Source organism: Aplidium turbinatum, chromosome 3 (genome assembly GCF_918807975.1).
Source record: "Aplidium turbinatum chromosome 3, kaAplTurb1.1, whole genome shotgun sequence".
In the NCBI taxonomy this organism is placed as follows: domain Eukaryota; kingdom Metazoa; phylum Chordata; class Ascidiacea; order Aplousobranchia; family Polyclinidae; genus Aplidium; species Aplidium turbinatum.
In genome coordinates, this window is record NC_137474.1 from 44152883 (window position 1) to 44170368 (window position 17486).

General features: G+C 38.5%; 1 protein-coding gene and 1 non-coding gene across 2 annotated transcripts in view; both read left to right on the plus strand.

Moving 5' to 3' along the window:
• Positions 1-15871, plus strand: part of LOC145767614 (BOS complex subunit NOMO1-like) — a 33578-nt gene extending 17707 nt beyond the window's left edge. Inside the window, exons 14-26 of the mRNA XM_082579466.1 lie at positions 549-723; positions 1214-1496; positions 1815-1858; positions 2119-2239; positions 7568-7730; positions 10770-10896; positions 11407-11523; positions 11912-11974; positions 12364-12428; positions 12631-12973; positions 13383-13613; positions 14026-14118; positions 14638-15871. Of these exons, the coding sequence (XP_082435592.1) occupies positions 549-723; positions 1214-1496; positions 1815-1858; positions 2119-2239; positions 7568-7730; positions 10770-10896; positions 11407-11523; positions 11912-11974; positions 12364-12428; positions 12631-12973; positions 13383-13613; positions 14026-14118; positions 14638-14730 (1918 nt within the window). The 3' untranslated portion in view covers positions 14731-15871. The remainder of the gene's footprint in view (positions 1-548; positions 724-1213; positions 1497-1814; positions 1859-2118; positions 2240-7567; positions 7731-10769; positions 10897-11406; positions 11524-11911; positions 11975-12363; positions 12429-12630; positions 12974-13382; positions 13614-14025; positions 14119-14637) is intronic.
• LOC145767672 (U6 spliceosomal RNA) lies at positions 9750-9851 on the plus strand. Its single transcript, XR_014288840.1, has one exon. It is a non-coding gene; the product is annotated as a U6 spliceosomal RNA (small nuclear RNA).
• Positions 15872-17486: the final 1615 nt, after the last annotated feature.

A 17486-nucleotide genomic window follows, 5' to 3' on the forward strand; every position in this document is an offset into this window, starting at 1 on the left:
TTGTCTTGGCGGACCCCTTTTGGTGCCTCGAAGCGGTCGCGGACCCCCCAAAAAAATTATCTGAAATTTTGATATCGCGTCTTCTTATGGAATTAAATGTTTAATAATTTCAAAGCGACGTTTAGAAGAATTTGCTGAACTCGCTACGCACTTATGACGATTGATGACATTGACAAAAGTATGTTATGAGCTATAGTTATGAGATATGAGCTATCTTTTTAGTACTTTTTACTTTTACGTCTCCCGTTTGTTACATGTTTGCCAGATGGATGTTTAACTATGAGATAATCTTCATATTTGTTTAATGAACAATCAATCTCCATCTACTTTCTACTCATTTGTCTTGGAAATGAAACAAAAATAATCATGCATTGTTAAGTTTCAAAATGTAACAGTTTTAGCCTTCTAAGTTGGAAATCATAGTAGTAGTTCAGCGTTCATATCGCGATTCCTGTGACTTTTGAAGTAACTTTTAAACATGCTTCCACCACCTCCGAAGTTCGAAAATAAACATTCCCCCTATCATGCACCCAGTTTGTTGTGCTTAGGGGGATTCTACCAGGAGAGTACACACTTCGGGTAGCTCACGATGACTGGTGCTGGGTGAACGAAGAAGGGAAAATCCGAATCCCAAGAGAAGAACAAAAGAAACCAATGGAAGTCTTCCACTTCAAGCAGTCCGGATTTGTTCTGGTCTGCTCTATCTCACACGACATAGAAATGGTAGGTTGAGAACTTCTGACATTAAATCTACCATTTTTGATGTTGATTTTTTATGTAATACAAACAGTTAAATAGTTTATAAATTTTTAACTTCGAAGTTAAGAAAAAGGAAACTTTATTTTATGAGAACTGGTGACGCTGCTTGAGAACTCCGAATGTAAAAATGGGATTAATTGTTGCATTGTTTTTGATTCGAGCCTCATCATCAGCTTGCAACACATCAAGCTTTTTCCGCTTAATCATGAGCTTAGAAACTCTATTAGAATAAGAATTGTATAAGGATCCCAGCATGATTGAAACAGACTGTCAAAGTTTTTAGGAAAGTAGAGACAATATCTGGTTTATTTGTTGCTGTATAATTGTGAATACATGGAGAGAATACAATACATCATGACAATGACATACATTAAGTACATATCCCAAATAACTAAAGTTGTTACTCTTGACATTGACTGGCGATGTTGAATGTAGGTGTTGAATGATGTTGTAGGTGATTCATCACGGAGACGAGGAAGCTACCACCTTTTCATTGAAGAAAGGCCGAAACCGTTTGTGCTTATCTAGGTTGGGTGAATATACCCTTGAACCCCGGTCTTGCCATCGATTCGACTTCTCCTCTCCCCTCGTCTACAACACCGCTCAACCCAAGCCCATCACCCTGCACGCTGTGGCTCACCAAGCGGTTGTTGCTATGGAAACGAGTCGCGCGTACCTCGAATCCGAATTGAAAGAAGATGAGATCCCGGTGCAATTGCGGTCGTCAAGGGGAAAAGGTGATTATACAGTTTAAGGGTGAAACAAGTTTTTTTTTCAGTGGCAGCCTATGCTCATTGCTCAACTACTTGCTCAAACTACTTAACTTAACAAACTACTACTTAACATTGCTCAACTACTTAACGTGGCGGTTGGGCTCTTGACTTGAAAGATTGTAAAGGTAATGACTAAGTCGACATCTGCAATATTAGGAAAATCGTTGAAGTTTTGATGCATCGTTCAAAATTAACTTGTAGCTTAAAGTTGAACTTAGAACCAACCCAACCACTTGACAAATGACAATGTTAAAGTTGATTTTAATGAATGTCCTTTTTCAGTCACCATGGATTATCTGACCTTGTACAAGGACGGCGCAGAATCAGTGAGTACATGGCGTGTTTACATAAAGATGACGATGTTCCTCCTGGTCAGCCAATTGGTCTTTTTTGATATTGATTCAATGTTTCTAGGTGTTCCCAGACAACAAATCAACCGTTTTTTACATTGATTGAACGTCTGCAGACGTTGAATCAATGTAAAAAAGAGTTGTGCTGTCTGGGTTGAATCAACGTAAAAGTAATAGCTTTTTTGCCTGGCTTAGATCGTTGAACTGAGCGATTGAATTTGATACATTACACTCAGAATGACACCCTCCTGTACCGGCTATCGTACTGGGCGAGTGATGGGGAAAAGCTCGAGATAATTCCAACCTCAAAAGTTTTGCTCTTCGATCCACCAAGCACTTCTGCTACCATGCAAGCAGGTAACTGTTGGTTGAATGAATTTGTTCAGTACAAGAATCTTTGTTGGTACATAATTTAACATTCGTTGGGTGGCCCGAAATGATATCAGTTGAAAATAGATGAGGCCTTTCACTAACCTATTTGATTCAGGAATTTTTGTCATTTTACGCATGTGCTTGAACTATTACACGATGCTGAGAGTGATCATATGCTATATGAACTTGCTTGGGTTGAATGAGAATGTTGATAAGTTGGCAAAGGCGAATGGAGTGATGTGGTATGGGAAATGGGCATGTTTTGAGAAGGAATGAAGATAATGTTTTGAGAAGAGCGCTGGAGTTGCGAGCAGAGGGTCGTAGAAAACAAAGAAGATCCAAGAAAACGAGGTAAAGGCAAGTTGAGGAGGAAAGCAGCAAGGTAGGCTTGGCAAGAGAAGACGCTTTAGACTGATAGATGTGGAGGCAGGGTGTGAAGACGATTGCCGCACTTGAAGGTGAATTCGGCCACCATCGGTAACGGGGACATCACCGGATTAAAATTGGACTAATACTACTACTGCATAGTTTAAAAACATGGGCCGGGTCATTTCATTATAATTCATCCAGGCCATGGAACCATAAAATTTATAATTGTCCCATTTTTTCCCAGTTTAAAATGCTTGAAATTCTGAGTTATTTGGCACAAATTTTGTCAAAATTGGTCGAGCGGTTTTTGTTTTATCGCTATTTTAATCTTTGACCACCAGGTGGCGATTTTTTTAGTGAGCCGCATAAAAATGCTCATATCTTGGGACCTAGTTGCCCAATCTTCATAAAACTGGTATCTATCCCCCCATTTTCAGGGGTGGGCTTTCCAAAAATGAAGGTTAAAATGAGCTAGGAGTTACACTTTTTGTGATATAAACATTTGTAGTGCTTCGATATCATGGCCGATTTCGCCATGCGGCCACACATTTTTTTCAAAATTTTTTTGATCATTATTATTAGCATAGATGTTATATTCCAAAAATATCTTTTAAATCACTTACAATTCACAACCTCATAATAAAAAGTGTGCACAAAAATGCAGAATTTTTAAAATAGTCAAAAACATTAGATTTTATTTTTTTTTTGAATTTTGAGATAAGACTTTAGATTCCATTACCACTACTTGTATTACAACTATTTTATGAGCAAAACTGTAGTCAAGCCTTTTTCTCAATACTAATATTGACGTAGATAACTGACTCCTATTCCAATAATTCCACTTTAATCACTAACAATTCATCAGTCCATACTGGGTGGTCCCCCCCCTTACTACGCCACTGTATGTCAAGCAAAGAATAGTACAGTACTGTAGTATAATACACTATTACACAAAGTGAAGGAGTCAAGACATAAAGATGAAGGAGTTTAATACATCGAAAGGATGTAATGAGCTTGTCCTATGTGGGACATAATTAATTAATTATATCATTTTCTTAACATGTCTCGCTGCTACTAGTAGGACAGTGTGCACAGTACAATTGTGTTACTTTAATTTGTCAGAAGTTACATTAAAGAACAGCATATGCAACAATCCAAGAAATACATAACAATCTGAGAAAGAAAGTATATACATTGCAAAATAAAGTCACACTATTCTGAGGATATAACTACAAGTCTATGCATTTCTGCTATCATTTCTGAATTGGAATATATGGGCTTTGTCTGCACTGATCATTGTAAAATTACATATATACATACATCATTGTAAGATTATTAGTGCCAAGAAGTGTACGAAACATTAAAGATAGTTTTAAGTGACTTTCTGCAATAAAATACAATTAAAAAGTATTCAATAAAGTAAACCTATAGTTTTGCATGTATAACTAGTGCATCCCATTTTGCATTTAACATTATGTGACACTGGACAAAATATGCTCACTGCAGAGCCATTACAACATGTGAGGGGCAACAATCGGAATGAATAAAAGCGCAAGAACAAGGGTCGCCATGCATGTAAATAAACCGACAACCACGGTTTCTACCATGTAGCTGAACATGTGAGAGTTCAGTTTATTTTTTATTTTGTTGGCGAAAAATAAAGACACAAAAAGCAAAAACACAAAATAATTCGCACAGCAGGGATGGCACCAAAAGACCGAAAGGTCACCAAAGTCAGCTGCCACCCAAACATTTAAATAAAAGGCACAAAATTAAGAACATTAACACATACATATAATATACTGTATAGCACAATACCAGCACTTTACATAATACATTAATGGAATAGCACAGGGCAACATAAAAAAACTGTGTAGAGAAATAAGCGGATGATACGTTTCAGGAGTGATTATTGTACAAATTCTTTAATAAACATTTATATTTAAATTTAAAAACATTAAAAGACTTTTCTTTCATTTCTTTTGGTACTTGATTCCATAGTTTCACTCCATTAAAACATAGCATCTTCTTACCAGAGTTTGACGTTGTAGAAGGCAAATATAAATCATTCTTTTGGTTCTGACGGGTTTTATGATGGTGCATTTCGTTTACAAAAATGAAGCAGCCAGCAAAGGCTCGGGGCAGCATTTTGTGCACATATTACTAGACAATTGAACACGGATTGTCATGCATGCGAATAAACTGCAAACCACAGTTTCTAGCATGTACAGTAACTAAGCATTGTGAGAGGAAGCAAAAATATAAATTAACATGAATGAACAAAGGTTGTTGCACACTTGGACACATAGAACAGCATGCCATTATTGTAACATTAGTCAAGACCTAGACAGCAATTTCAGGCAATCAAACCCAACATAATAGAAGCCAATCAATGCTCATCTTGAATGCAAATGAAGCGACGATTCACAGTTTCCATGTTTGGAGCCGAAAATGTGTATATTCTGCCAGTTGTAGTGGAAGGACTGTCCAAAATCATCATGATTGAAGAAATGTGCATGTAACACTTATCTTCATGGCCAGGCCAATTGAAAGATGGAGAGGGGCCACAAAGATGCATAAAATTGACCAGAACATCATTCTTTTCTTTGTCCACAATTTCAACAAGCCCAACCCACCACTGTCCGTCATAAACACATGCTACATAAGACATGACACTTACATCTTGGATGTTTATCATTGGGGCTGCATCGAAGAAACAATATGTGCCAGCAAACTGTGAATCATCTGATACGCGCTTAAAACTGAAAGAACCAATACAACTTGAACTGAAGTAATGGTGTCCAACTGTCCATGAGTACCAGGCAGAGTGCTTCCACGCTGGAATCTTTGTTCAAGAGTGGTCATTTTTTGCCACAAGTCATGGTTAATCTCCATGTGACGGGATTGATGGAGTAGTAAAAAGGAAGCTGGGTAACGAAAGTCTAGGCAGACCAACTGCTAACCAAATTTTGACTGCTGCAGCTGCCTATCAATACTGCTCTGAAGCTGTAACAAGTGTAAGTAAGAAATACTCAACAAAGATTCCAGCGTGGAAGCACTGTGCCTGGTCCTGAATTTCTTCAATCATGATGATTTTGGACAGTCCTTCCACTACAACTGGCAGAATATACACATTTTCGGCTCCAAACATGGAAACTGTGAATCGTCGCTTCCTTGCATTCAAGATGAGCATTGATTGGCTTCTATTATGTTGGGTTTGATTGCCTGAAATTGCTGTCTAGGTCTTGACTAATGTTACAATAATGGCATGCTGTTCTATGTGTCCAAGTGTGCAACAACCTTTGTTCATTTATGTTATATTGTATTTATATTTTTGCTTCCTCTCACAGAGCTTAGTTACTGTACGTGCTAGAAACTGTGGTTTGCAGTTTATTCGCATGCATGACAATCCGTGTTCAATTATATAGTAATTTATGCTGCCTCTCACATGTTTAGCTACATGGTAGAAACCGTGGTTGTCGGTTTATTTACATGCATGGCGGCCCTTGTTCAATTGCGTTTTTATTCATTCCAATTGTTGCCCTCAAATGTTGTAATGGCTCTGCAGTGAGCATATTTTGTCCAGTGTCACATGATGTTGAATGCAAAATGGGATGCACTAGTTATGCATACAAAACTATAGGTTTATTTTATTGAATCCTTTTTAATTGTATTTTATTGCAGAAAGTTACTTAAAACTATCTTTAATGTTTCGTACACTTCTTGGCACTAATAATCTTACAATGATGTATGTATATATGTAATTTTACATTGATCAGTGCAGACAAAGCCCATATATTCCAATTCAGAAATTGCAATGTATATGCTTTCTTTCTCAGATTGTTATGTATTTCTTAGATTGCTGCATATGCTGTTCTTTAATGTAACTTCTGACAAATTAAAGTAACACAATTGTACTGTGCACACTGTCCTACTAGTAGCAGCGAGACATGTTTGGAAAATGATATAATTATGTCCCACATCGGACAAGCTCATTACATCCTTTCGATGTATTAAACTCCTTCATCTTTATGTCTTGACTCCTTCACCTTGTGTAATAGTGTATTATACTACTGTACTATTCTTTGCTTGACATACAGTGACGTAGTAAGGGGGGGGGAGGGGTGGACCACCCAGTATGGACTGATGAATTGTTAGTGATTAAAGTGGAATTATTGGAATAGGAGTCAGTTATCTACGTCAATATTAGTATTGAGAAAAAGGCTTGGCTACAGTTTTGCTCATAAAATAGTTGTAATACAAGTAGTGGTAATGGAATCTAAAGTCTTATCTCAAAATTCAAAAAAAAAGTAAAATCCAATGTTTTTGACTATTTTAAAAATTCTGCATTTTTGTGCACAATTTTTATTATGAGGTTGTGAATTGTAAGTGATTTAAAAGATATTTTTGGAATATAACATCTATGCTAATAATAATAATCAAAAAAATTTTGAAAAAAATGTGTGGCCGCATGGCGAAATCGGCCATGATATCGAAGCACTACAAATGTTTATATCACAAAAAGTGTAACTCCTAGCTTATTTTAACCTTCATTTTTGGAAAGCTCACCCCTGAAAATGGGGGGATAGATACCAATTTTATGAAGATTGGGCAACTAGGTCCCAAGATATGAGCATTTTTATGCGGCTCACTAAAAAAATCGCCACCTGGTGGTCAAAGATTAAAATAGCGATGAAACAAAAACCGCTTGACCAATTTTGACAAAATTTGTGCCAAATAACTCAGAATTTCAAGCATTTTAAACTGTGAAAAAATGGGACAATTATAAATTCTATGGTTCCAAAATTTCAATTTTCTGGATGAATTATAATGAAATGACCCGGCCATACAGTCACCGACTATATGTCTTACCATGACAGAGTCCCTTGTGGTGATGTTACCATTGTTAAACTTTTTATAAGTTAAGCCATCTTGATTAAACAGCGGGATGCTCCACCGAGCTAGTGCGCTTCAAGGGGATGGTCGGTAACTTCATTGTTGGGAAGATCATTCCGTCGCTTAGCAACGTGCTCATTACCATAACAACGGTGGGAGAAGAAGATGAAGAGCCGGTTTCCCTGAAGACAGGAAAGTCTGGGGATTACAGGTAAATACGTTTGTGTAGTGGCTCAGCATCATCAGGTCTAACAATGTAAAGCAGGGGTCACCAACCTTTTTTGCATGCGGGCCACTTTGGCACTAAGGAGAGCTGTGGCGGGCCGCACTAATAAAATGTTAGGTAGGTTGACTCTTATGCTAGAAAAGAACGCATTTCGTACCCAGTATCCAGCGTTACATGTTGTTCATATTTATGTTAGAATACCGTAGCAACAAAATTAATCGAACAACGCTACTGCCAGGCCAAGCTCCTTTTACAACACTTTTGACTTTTTTAACAATGCCTAATAAATAGAGGCCACTTGTTTTGTGCACTTATAGCGAGGCGAGCGGTTTCATCAGAATATTCATCGCCAAGCAAGAGTGGTGTTGTTACTTCGCTTCGCAAAAGATATCTTGCAATTAACAGTTTCAGTATACAAGGAAATGTTTGATACATCGCAATACAGGCAACAATAGTGACCTGCAAACATATCAGCGAAAAATAGGCTCCAATAACAGGGAAAAAGAAACCAGGTAGGCCTACCATCTTCTCTCGTGTTGTCGCTGTATGTCAGGGCATCCGTTGGTTAACCACTGCCTGGTGTCGTCATCGATGGAAACTAGGCCTTCCATACCATGAGGAGGTCTGTATAGCCGGCAATCCTTGATAATGTGTGCTGCCGTCTGCATTTCACCACACTCACAAGCAGCACTCTCTGCCGACGAAAGCAAGTACCTCCACGTGGCCGCCCCCGCAAGTACCGACTTTGGGAAACTAAACTTGCTACAACTGTCGCTATAAAGTTATGCGGAAGAACAATCACCAGAATGGCACCCCCAGACCAAGCACAGCGTCCTTGTCAGGGCGAACAGCACCAGCTGTTGTAGGTCAAGGAGTGACCATTCTGCAAGTAAATGTTTAAGGCACCACCAACGCTAAACTAGACATCATCACTGTCACAATCAAGGTGCAAATGCCTCGCGATGGCTTGCTTTGTTACTTCAACAAGCGTGTTGTTTTCATTATGGAATTCTTGAGCGGTATGTTATTATCGGTCAATGACCAGTAGTAACCTCTAATTGTGAAGTCGTTGTTCTGCAACGTAATTCTAGATTATTCTGTATCTGGAACGTTCTGTTGTTTTCACAATTGCCAATATCGTTTGTCATGATGTCACAAGGTTGTTTACGAATGGACCTCTGATTACGAAATCGTTATTATGTAAGAATCTTCTTGCGAACGTGACCTTCTATAAGCTTCTGCTTGTTGACATTTAAATGCTACGTGACCGAACGATGGTTCTTTATGATGTAACCTTCTCGAAGTTATTGGACTGAACAGCCAACTATAAATAGTGGTGTAGTTTGTGTAATGATTATTCTGAGATTATTATTATGGGAGTTGTATTGTGATGAGTTGGTGATGAGAGTTCGTTATTGTAGTAGTAGCAGTTGTTAATAGACGCAAAGATTATTGTTGATCGAGAGTGGAAATATTGAATACGAGTACTGTAAAGCAAAGTTGATGCTAATATAATTTCTGATTGAAATTAGAATCGTATGAGAAGCTGTGAGTGGATCACGTTAAACTCGATCAATAGTCGCAAGCATTGGAATCTATTGCTGTTTACTATTACTTTGATTAATTGTTGGAAGTGGTGAACCATTCGTTGGAGTCCTTCAAGCGTTTTTATATATCATTTCACCAGTAGAACTATCCGTGAATTTAATTGACTGCTTTTCGGTTTGACCCATTAAACTACGTCATTGAATCTTTCCAAGTCTTTTTCCTGGTAAGAGATAGAAAGAAATCGTGACAATCACACCAGGTACCATGAAACAAACGCTTGTGAAAATCACCGAAAAATCGTAATTTATGAACAGTCTTCCCTCGAAAAAAGCAATGAGTTGGTTTTTCATCCTTTTTTGTGAGAATCTATAAAACCGTCTTTCTTTTATTATAGACAACTGTCACTTGCGGTGCTCATCAGCGTGGCAAGAATTTGTTGATTAACAACATTTTGCAGTACTTGCTTCGGCAGTACATATACTATAATTGGAACGATACAGATTAGCATGGTTCCTGCGCAAGGATGACACGCAAAATCGTGAAGCGTTCCATATTTCTTAAAAAAAAAAAACGTTTTGCACTAGGCGTAGCCTACTAGGCTAAATATTTTCATAATACAATCAGAAAAAGTCTCTAAATTTAAATATATTGTCAATTATTATAAATTGAGTTGGCACACCGACCCATTTTGCCAACAAAAACTTGCATAAAGAGAACACTGCTCGTGAAACACAATAACAGTGAAACTCGCACTAGTGTTTACATGACAATTGCAAACTTAAAATAAGCAACCCTATGCTCACACACAATTTCAAAATTCGAAAACAGACGTTTTAATCAACCACTAGGACAGTGTGGCTGGACATCGCATTGGAATAACTTCAAGCAACCCCCACCTAGAATAATCTGATTGGTCGGTCGGTGGAATCGTATGCAATGCGAAAATATGCTTCCAAGAAAGTATTTTTTGCCTTCGTGCTCTTTAACTCCCTCAAGAAAAGTATTTTTGGTTATACTTGTACGCTGATACTTTCCGCGGGCCGCAGCGATACAGCGTGGCGGGCCGCATGCGGCCCGCGGGCCGCCAGTTGGTGACCCCTGATCTAAAGGATTGCGATCTAAAGAATAACAATCTAAATGACAATCTGAAGGGTGCGAGTTCAAATACCGACTGTGCTCTTTTTGTTTTTTAAACGCACGGTATTAAATTCTCATTAGACACTAAACATCGCATCATGTCTGGTAAGCATTATTACCATCATATCATGGGTAGTTTTTCTACTATCATTAATCAAGTAGGCCGGGTGTCGAACCAGGGTCGAATGGTTGAAAACCGAGGTCATTGCGTACTCTTCACTTATTTAACTACCCTACGCTGAAGCACTTTCAACAAAGTAGAGATGTTTAGTTGTTGGTTGAACGTCGGTTTTGGGATCAAAAGATTTCATTGAAATCACGTTTATTGTTTTCACACAGAGTGGGGCCGCTTCATCCTGACAAAAAGTATGTCATTTCCGCCTCCCTTGATGATTACGTCATGACCCCGGTGGAAGGGCAAGACGGTTGGTTCAACGCTAAGAAGTTAAGCAAGCTCATCTTCAAAGTAAGATTGCTCTCTTCTGCATGACGTAATACATGAGCCTTGTCTGCAATTGAACTTGGCTCATACCTCCTTTGTCACTTGTAACAGAGAATTATGTTAATGTTTACAATGTTCATATATGAAATATTTTAATAACCAGAAGAAATTAAAGAGCGAGTGTTTCAAGATATAATCGGATACATTTATTGAATTTCTGCCTTCAAGGACGTGCAAGCTCTCACAGATGAGCAGTTCTCCTGCTTTGGTCGCTTAAAGCAAAGAGAGATTTCGTGTTGGTGTCGACATGCTTTAGATCAGAAGTCGTCAACTTTTTTGCTTGCCGGCCACTTTGGCACCAAGGAAAGCTGTGACCGGTCGTACTAATAATATTTTTGACACCTGGTTTTTCAGTTGGTGGCTCCTTCTTTAGATGGCTGTTATGCTGTGGGATGTTAAGGAAATGAAGATATTCCATGGCGACCTTGCAAAAGGCTTATTAAAGCATCAATTTTAAGACAATGTTCTTTTCAGGTTAATTTGGAAAATACAGAGACTCCTCTTTCAGGGGTGTTCATATCGATCAGTGGTGGGGATTACAGGAGCAACAACTTGACAGGGAACGATGGAACCCTTACCTTGACAAAACTGGTGAGGCTTTGTATAATGCCTGAACCGCCCCTGGTTTAACTCTCCACCACTTCGGCTGTATTCAACCTTTTTGCTATTGCATTCTCATGAGCTAATAGTAAGCTTCCAACCTATGTAGAAGTCTCTGAATACTCTCTTAACGATTCCTGTCAATGCCATGTTTGTGATCTACTGGAAGATCGTCATCTCTAATAAAGATTGTTTTTAGAATACATTTTAGGTCTTCCTTGAAGCACGTTTGTAGTATTATTCAACTAGTTTGCTTATTGGGCAAATACGTATATGACATCATTATTATGTATATGTATATGATATCTTTGTATCGTTCCATCAGTTGTTTGGAAATAGACAACCATTGTTTCTTCATATTTACATGTTACGTTTTCAGGAACCGGGCAATTATTACTTCAAAGCAATCATGAAGGAATACCAATTTGATCCTCCATCCCAGGTGAGTGTAAAATTCCGTTATTACGAAACAAAATCTCTTTACATTACAACACCAATTCGCGCGGTTGGAAAACCGAGCCCCATTGTAGCTAAATTAACCCCCTTTATCACGAAACAAAACCCCATCTACTGCCAATGAGAACAACATTCAATTGTTGCGAACTATTGTATGTACGAGTTTAATTATCAACTAATTTTTCTTAGAGACATGAAACATTTCATCAAACTTGTTTGAATAAGTTTATTTCATGACTTTTTGGCGACGCTGACACAATGATCATTGTTTCGTTGCACAGTCGAAATTGCAGTGTTACCATGTTTACGAAATAATAGTGTTGCCATGTGTGCAAGATAGTAGTTCTCCGTCCAGATATCTTGTTTTCCTTTCAGATCATTGACATCGTTGAAGGCGCGAGAACTGATATCAAGATAAATGGGAAGCGAGTCGCTTACAGGTGAGTGGAAATGATTGGAAGCGTGTGACATCCTTCGTGGTCTTCGTATAGTGGGAGGGATGGTATTTGATGTATATTAAACTTTTGAATAGCTCGTCATCGGGAATTATTATTGTTGCAATTTGAATTTAAAAACATGTCTATTCAATTAGCATTGATTTGTCTCTGCAACCTTTCGGTGTTGATCATTGTTTTTGTGCAGCGCTTATGGTTCTGTGACGTCACTAAACGGCGAGCCGGAGGTCGGAACTTTTGTAAGGGCGATCGCCCGGGCAGGGGTTGATCAGTGCACGGGGCTGGGCGAGGAAGGTGCGACCGGGAACGATGGCTCCTTTCGCATCAGGGGGATGCGGCCGGGGTGCGTCTATGACCTCACACTGAAGGACACGGCAAATCGGTTTAGCCGCGTCATTCCCGATCACGTCACTATCGTCGCTAAGGAACGCGATGTCGATGACGTCAAGTTTATCGCCTTTCGACCAATCACAGGCTTCGAATTGTCAGGCAACGTTGTCACGGCAACAGAGTACTTACCTCACATCAAGGTTTGCTTTGTTTCCGGTTATTATGATTTTGTAAGGTTCAGTTAGTGAGTTTCTAATCGGTGTAGATTTGTTGTGTGGTTTTGGTGGTTTAAAACATTCGTTTATCTACTCTTCGCTTAAAGAAAATCTGCACAATCTGACAGGCTTAATGTTTCAACAAGATTTCACAATATAATTGTCTGTCTATATATTTATCTACGATTTAACATCTATAGTTTTATATTTATACATAGCGCTCTATCCATCGCAAGTATTGCTCTCAGCTTTACAAACACGACAGTGCACGTAGAAAATGTATAAAACGTTTTACTTTAAGAAGCTTACCTTATTACTAAGCCCACTTTTTGAGTTTATTAAATCTTCTGGTTAAAAACGCTTCTCTTTTCAACCAGTTGTTAACATTATTCAGTTGGCTCTGTACCGGAGTGAGGAGGCTGCCTCTGGTACCCCAATCCACGTGGTGTCGCTGTCCAAATCGAGCCCCTTTTTCCAATTGCCCACTCTAGTGAGGGATGAACAAGAATACTTGATTCGTTTGGAATCGTCTTTGTCCCCTTCTCTGTACGACTACACTGCCCCATCCGCCGGGTTCTTCACCGTCGGCCCCCACAAGCACGTCACCTTCCGCTTCGAGCCCCAAGTGAGTTAACTCTAAAAGTAATGTTTCCGAATCAAAAAAGTTAGAATAGTCTACGCTCAGATAAGAGCGGTAATGTGCTTACTGGTCTCATGTACACTATTATGTGCTACAAATTATTTATTATGTAGTGAACTCACCATGTTTATCCAAGATTGTTTCCTGTTTCCTTAATTTTGTTTCGAATATTGCGTAGCCTACATCGGATAAAAATTACTGCTTCCGTATGTCAGTTGTATCGAGTTCTACTGCCTTTTTGAAGCTTAACTCTTACTCTTTCCTGTACTTGTGGATTGTGGAAGCTTTGAACTTGAGATTATAAGTCCATTACGGAGTCTATTGGGTTTTCTTTCATTGCCTTGAAATTATTTCTTTCGCTTCGTCAACCTTCTAACATGAAGTGTTCTATTTTTAGTTGAAATCTTTGGAAGTTGAAACATCTCAAGCTCCCATCATAGCCCTTCCCATAACATTGCTTGTCATGTACTTGGCTTATAATTATATCCAGGTAATATAAAAGTGCAAGTATTGAGTAGGGCTACCAGACAACGATGTGGGACATCTTGCGATGACTAAAGTCATATAATATAATAATATTAATAATATAATAATTTATATACTGTATAATAATGTAGTGACGAAGCTACATTAAGTTCTAAACCATAGACTTCTAAACGGGGGGTGCTTGTACCCATCAACCGGGGGTGCAAGTACCCATTAGCCTGGGGTACTGCTTGTATCTTTCAACCAGAGTTACTCACACCCATCAGCCAGGAGGTTCGTGTATCTGTTATCGCTATGAGATTTGGTTTCAAGAATTCATGATTCTTTGGAGATCACAGTTTTTAAAAACAGTTACTTTTGCAAGTGCATGCACTTCATGTATCAAAGGGCTCTGACAAATGTCCTAGCTAAACTAAAAAGTAGAGATACGTAGTAAAAAGTTTGGAAACCTTAAAATCAGGACTTGAGAAACATGACTTCTGAATATAATGAATTTATGTTTCAGCTGTTTTAATTGTTTCAGGTGATTGCTTTCATCAAACAAACCTACCAATCCTATGCGAGCAAAGGGAGTTCTAATGACAATTCTAAAAGTAACAGAAGGACAAAGAAATAATTAGTTTCTGTGATGTCACTGTGATGCTGAATGACGTAACCAGCAGCAAAAAGTAAAGGGATTTTGAATTTCGGTCCATTGAGTCATAACAGGATTCTATGCAGTGAAGAATATTTCGTCAATTTTATGCAATAGATTGTGTTTAATGTAATTCCATTAACTAATTGACCTTTCTTAGAGAATGGTTCGTTAAAAAATCATCAACACAAATCCAGCAGTTCTCGCTTTGTCAACCCAAATCCCCGTAATAAAGAACTTTTCGAACACGTTTGCTTCAAGTTTGGTGAAAAAGCTCCTAAAGTTTACACGTTTTTGTCATTTGTCTAAGAACTTTGTTGTCCTGCTGTCCTAGTTTTTAAATCAATTGTTTCCTCACAAACCATCGATGGTGCACAATCAAGTGCAAGACAAGCGGCTTGATTTTATTCCGCTTTAAATCTCTATTTGAAATGGCGATAAGACAAGATGTAGATTGCCTAAATAACTGTTTTTGTTTTTGCAATGTAGGTACAGTAAGTATTGGTAATGTTGTTTTGCCAGTGGAAAAAGGATTGTTATGTGTGGTTTTGTGAAGTGTTATCAAATCAAAAAAGATTCATCCACACCGAATTTATGTGCACCGGGACTGCAGAAATTTGCCATTCGTTATATTACCCCATCCACAGATTTTTTAGATATCTCTGACCCCATCTGCTCAATAAACTCAAAATCGTTCGTTTCCGATATGGCTTTAAAGTTAGTTCTGCTTTGCTACTACAGTATATTTATTCGTACAAAAATGGTGTTTACTGTCTGTGTTCCTTGGTTCCAGTATAAAATTATTTGAAATTGAGAAATCACTAAATAATAAAAAATGTGGTGTTAGACTGATCTGTAGATTTAAAGCTTATTTGTTCTCAACACTAGTGTGCGATGCATTAAAAAACAGTAACAGTTTCTACGGTTCACATTCACTTCAGTGCTTTGCCAAAGAAATAACTAACGGTTTTGCTTTGGTTTGTGGCCACTGTCCAACAGTTCAAGAGGAGAACGTATCGCGAGGAAAAATGTGTCTTTAATCGTCACATGTGTACTGCGTGAATCAATTCAATGCTTTTTAAAACATAAAAACTTACATTGCAAAAAAGCTTTTAAATATGAACTGTATTTTCCAGGGTGGTTTTTGGAAGTAAAGTGTTCAAGCTTGGTTGGTTTAAAATCTTTATCTTCGGACTGACAAAGCCCTGATTGGTTATTTCTGGTAGTTTCGCATACTTGTAGACTGTAGACTGTAGAGGCTTTTGACGCACGGCCGATTATCGAGATTGACAGAGTGAAGCTTTCGATTGTTGAAGTCTAGTTGCCAGGGAATTATTCCATCCATTACGTGCCGCTGAATGGAGAGCAATTCTTAGAACGCGTTGCTCAAGAGCCGAACCAACGCCGCTTGAGTCGAGCGCTTAACCACTGAGCTAATACCGCCCAAATCAGCCCATTTTTACATAAATTCAAATTCTGCAGTTTAATCTACCAGAAATATACTGATTTGCAATGAGATGTAGGCTACACGCCTTTTGCTACGTTATTACAATGAATTGTGACGAAATTAAATAGCTGTTTTGTAACACATTGATTGATGGGAACTGTAAATCAACTATAAACGAGGATTTTTAATTTAGGCTACGCAGCCTGAATTTTCTTTGCTTGCGCTGCACTTTTCGCATAAATTTTGAGGTAAATCAAGAAATGTTTGTTGTTGGGTGAGATTGAGATTCTCGTGCCCGCTCATGCGTAGCAAATTCTAAAAACTTATTTTTTTGGTCGTCGAGTGTGGCTTTGTCGTATCCAGGTTTACACCCGGTGGTTAAAGATTTAGATTAAGTGGACGGGAAGCCAATCTTCGTGTCCACCTTCAGGCATGCCTTTAAGTGTCCTGCCAAAGACACAGCCACATGCTCTTAAGCGGTGTCGAACCGGCGCCCTTTCGATTGCTGTCTCATGGCTCTCACCACTCGGCTATGCAACCGACAGTGTGGCTTGGATACGAGAACATGCACTCGCTTTGAAAACGAAAAGCCCAATAAAAATTGTGGTAGCCACTTGAACAAGTCGAAATTCTGCCACTGAAATTAACTAGAATGAAACCGCCAACCAATCATAAGCTACGGTTTAAGTGACGTGAAAAATGGCGAAAAGAAGATGATAGAAAGCAAATTAAGTGATGGATTTTTTATCAGCTGGTTGGCTTAGGGGTTAGGGCTAGAAAGTAGTCATTTCATTGACGCGGGTTCGATTCCCACTAGTGCTATTGCTCTTTTTCTTCTGTAATTACCAAATAAAGTTCAAAACAAGCATTAAATCTCTGGATGAGTGCTAGAAGGATCACAATTGGACGGTAACCTCTTATAACATGTTCTGATTGGTTGACGGTTGCATTGTAGTCACTCGCAGTGGCAGAATTTCGACTTGTTAAAGTGGCTACCAAAAATTGTAGGCTATGCAGTCACCAGCTGCATGAGTTGTTCTCGTATGATAGAAGTGAATCATGCATCACACTCGATGGCTTTCCTCAATTTATTTTGAAAATGAACAATTTAAAATCACTTGACCAAATCAAACATCGTGAGTTTCAAAACAAAACTGCTGCTTGCATGCGATACTGTGAATCAATTTTTTCACATTGAGTTGACATTAAATCAATGTAAAAATATGCCGATGTGCTGTCTACCATGCGGCTGATAGTTTGACTAGGTTGTAAGGATTAGGTTTACGACTGA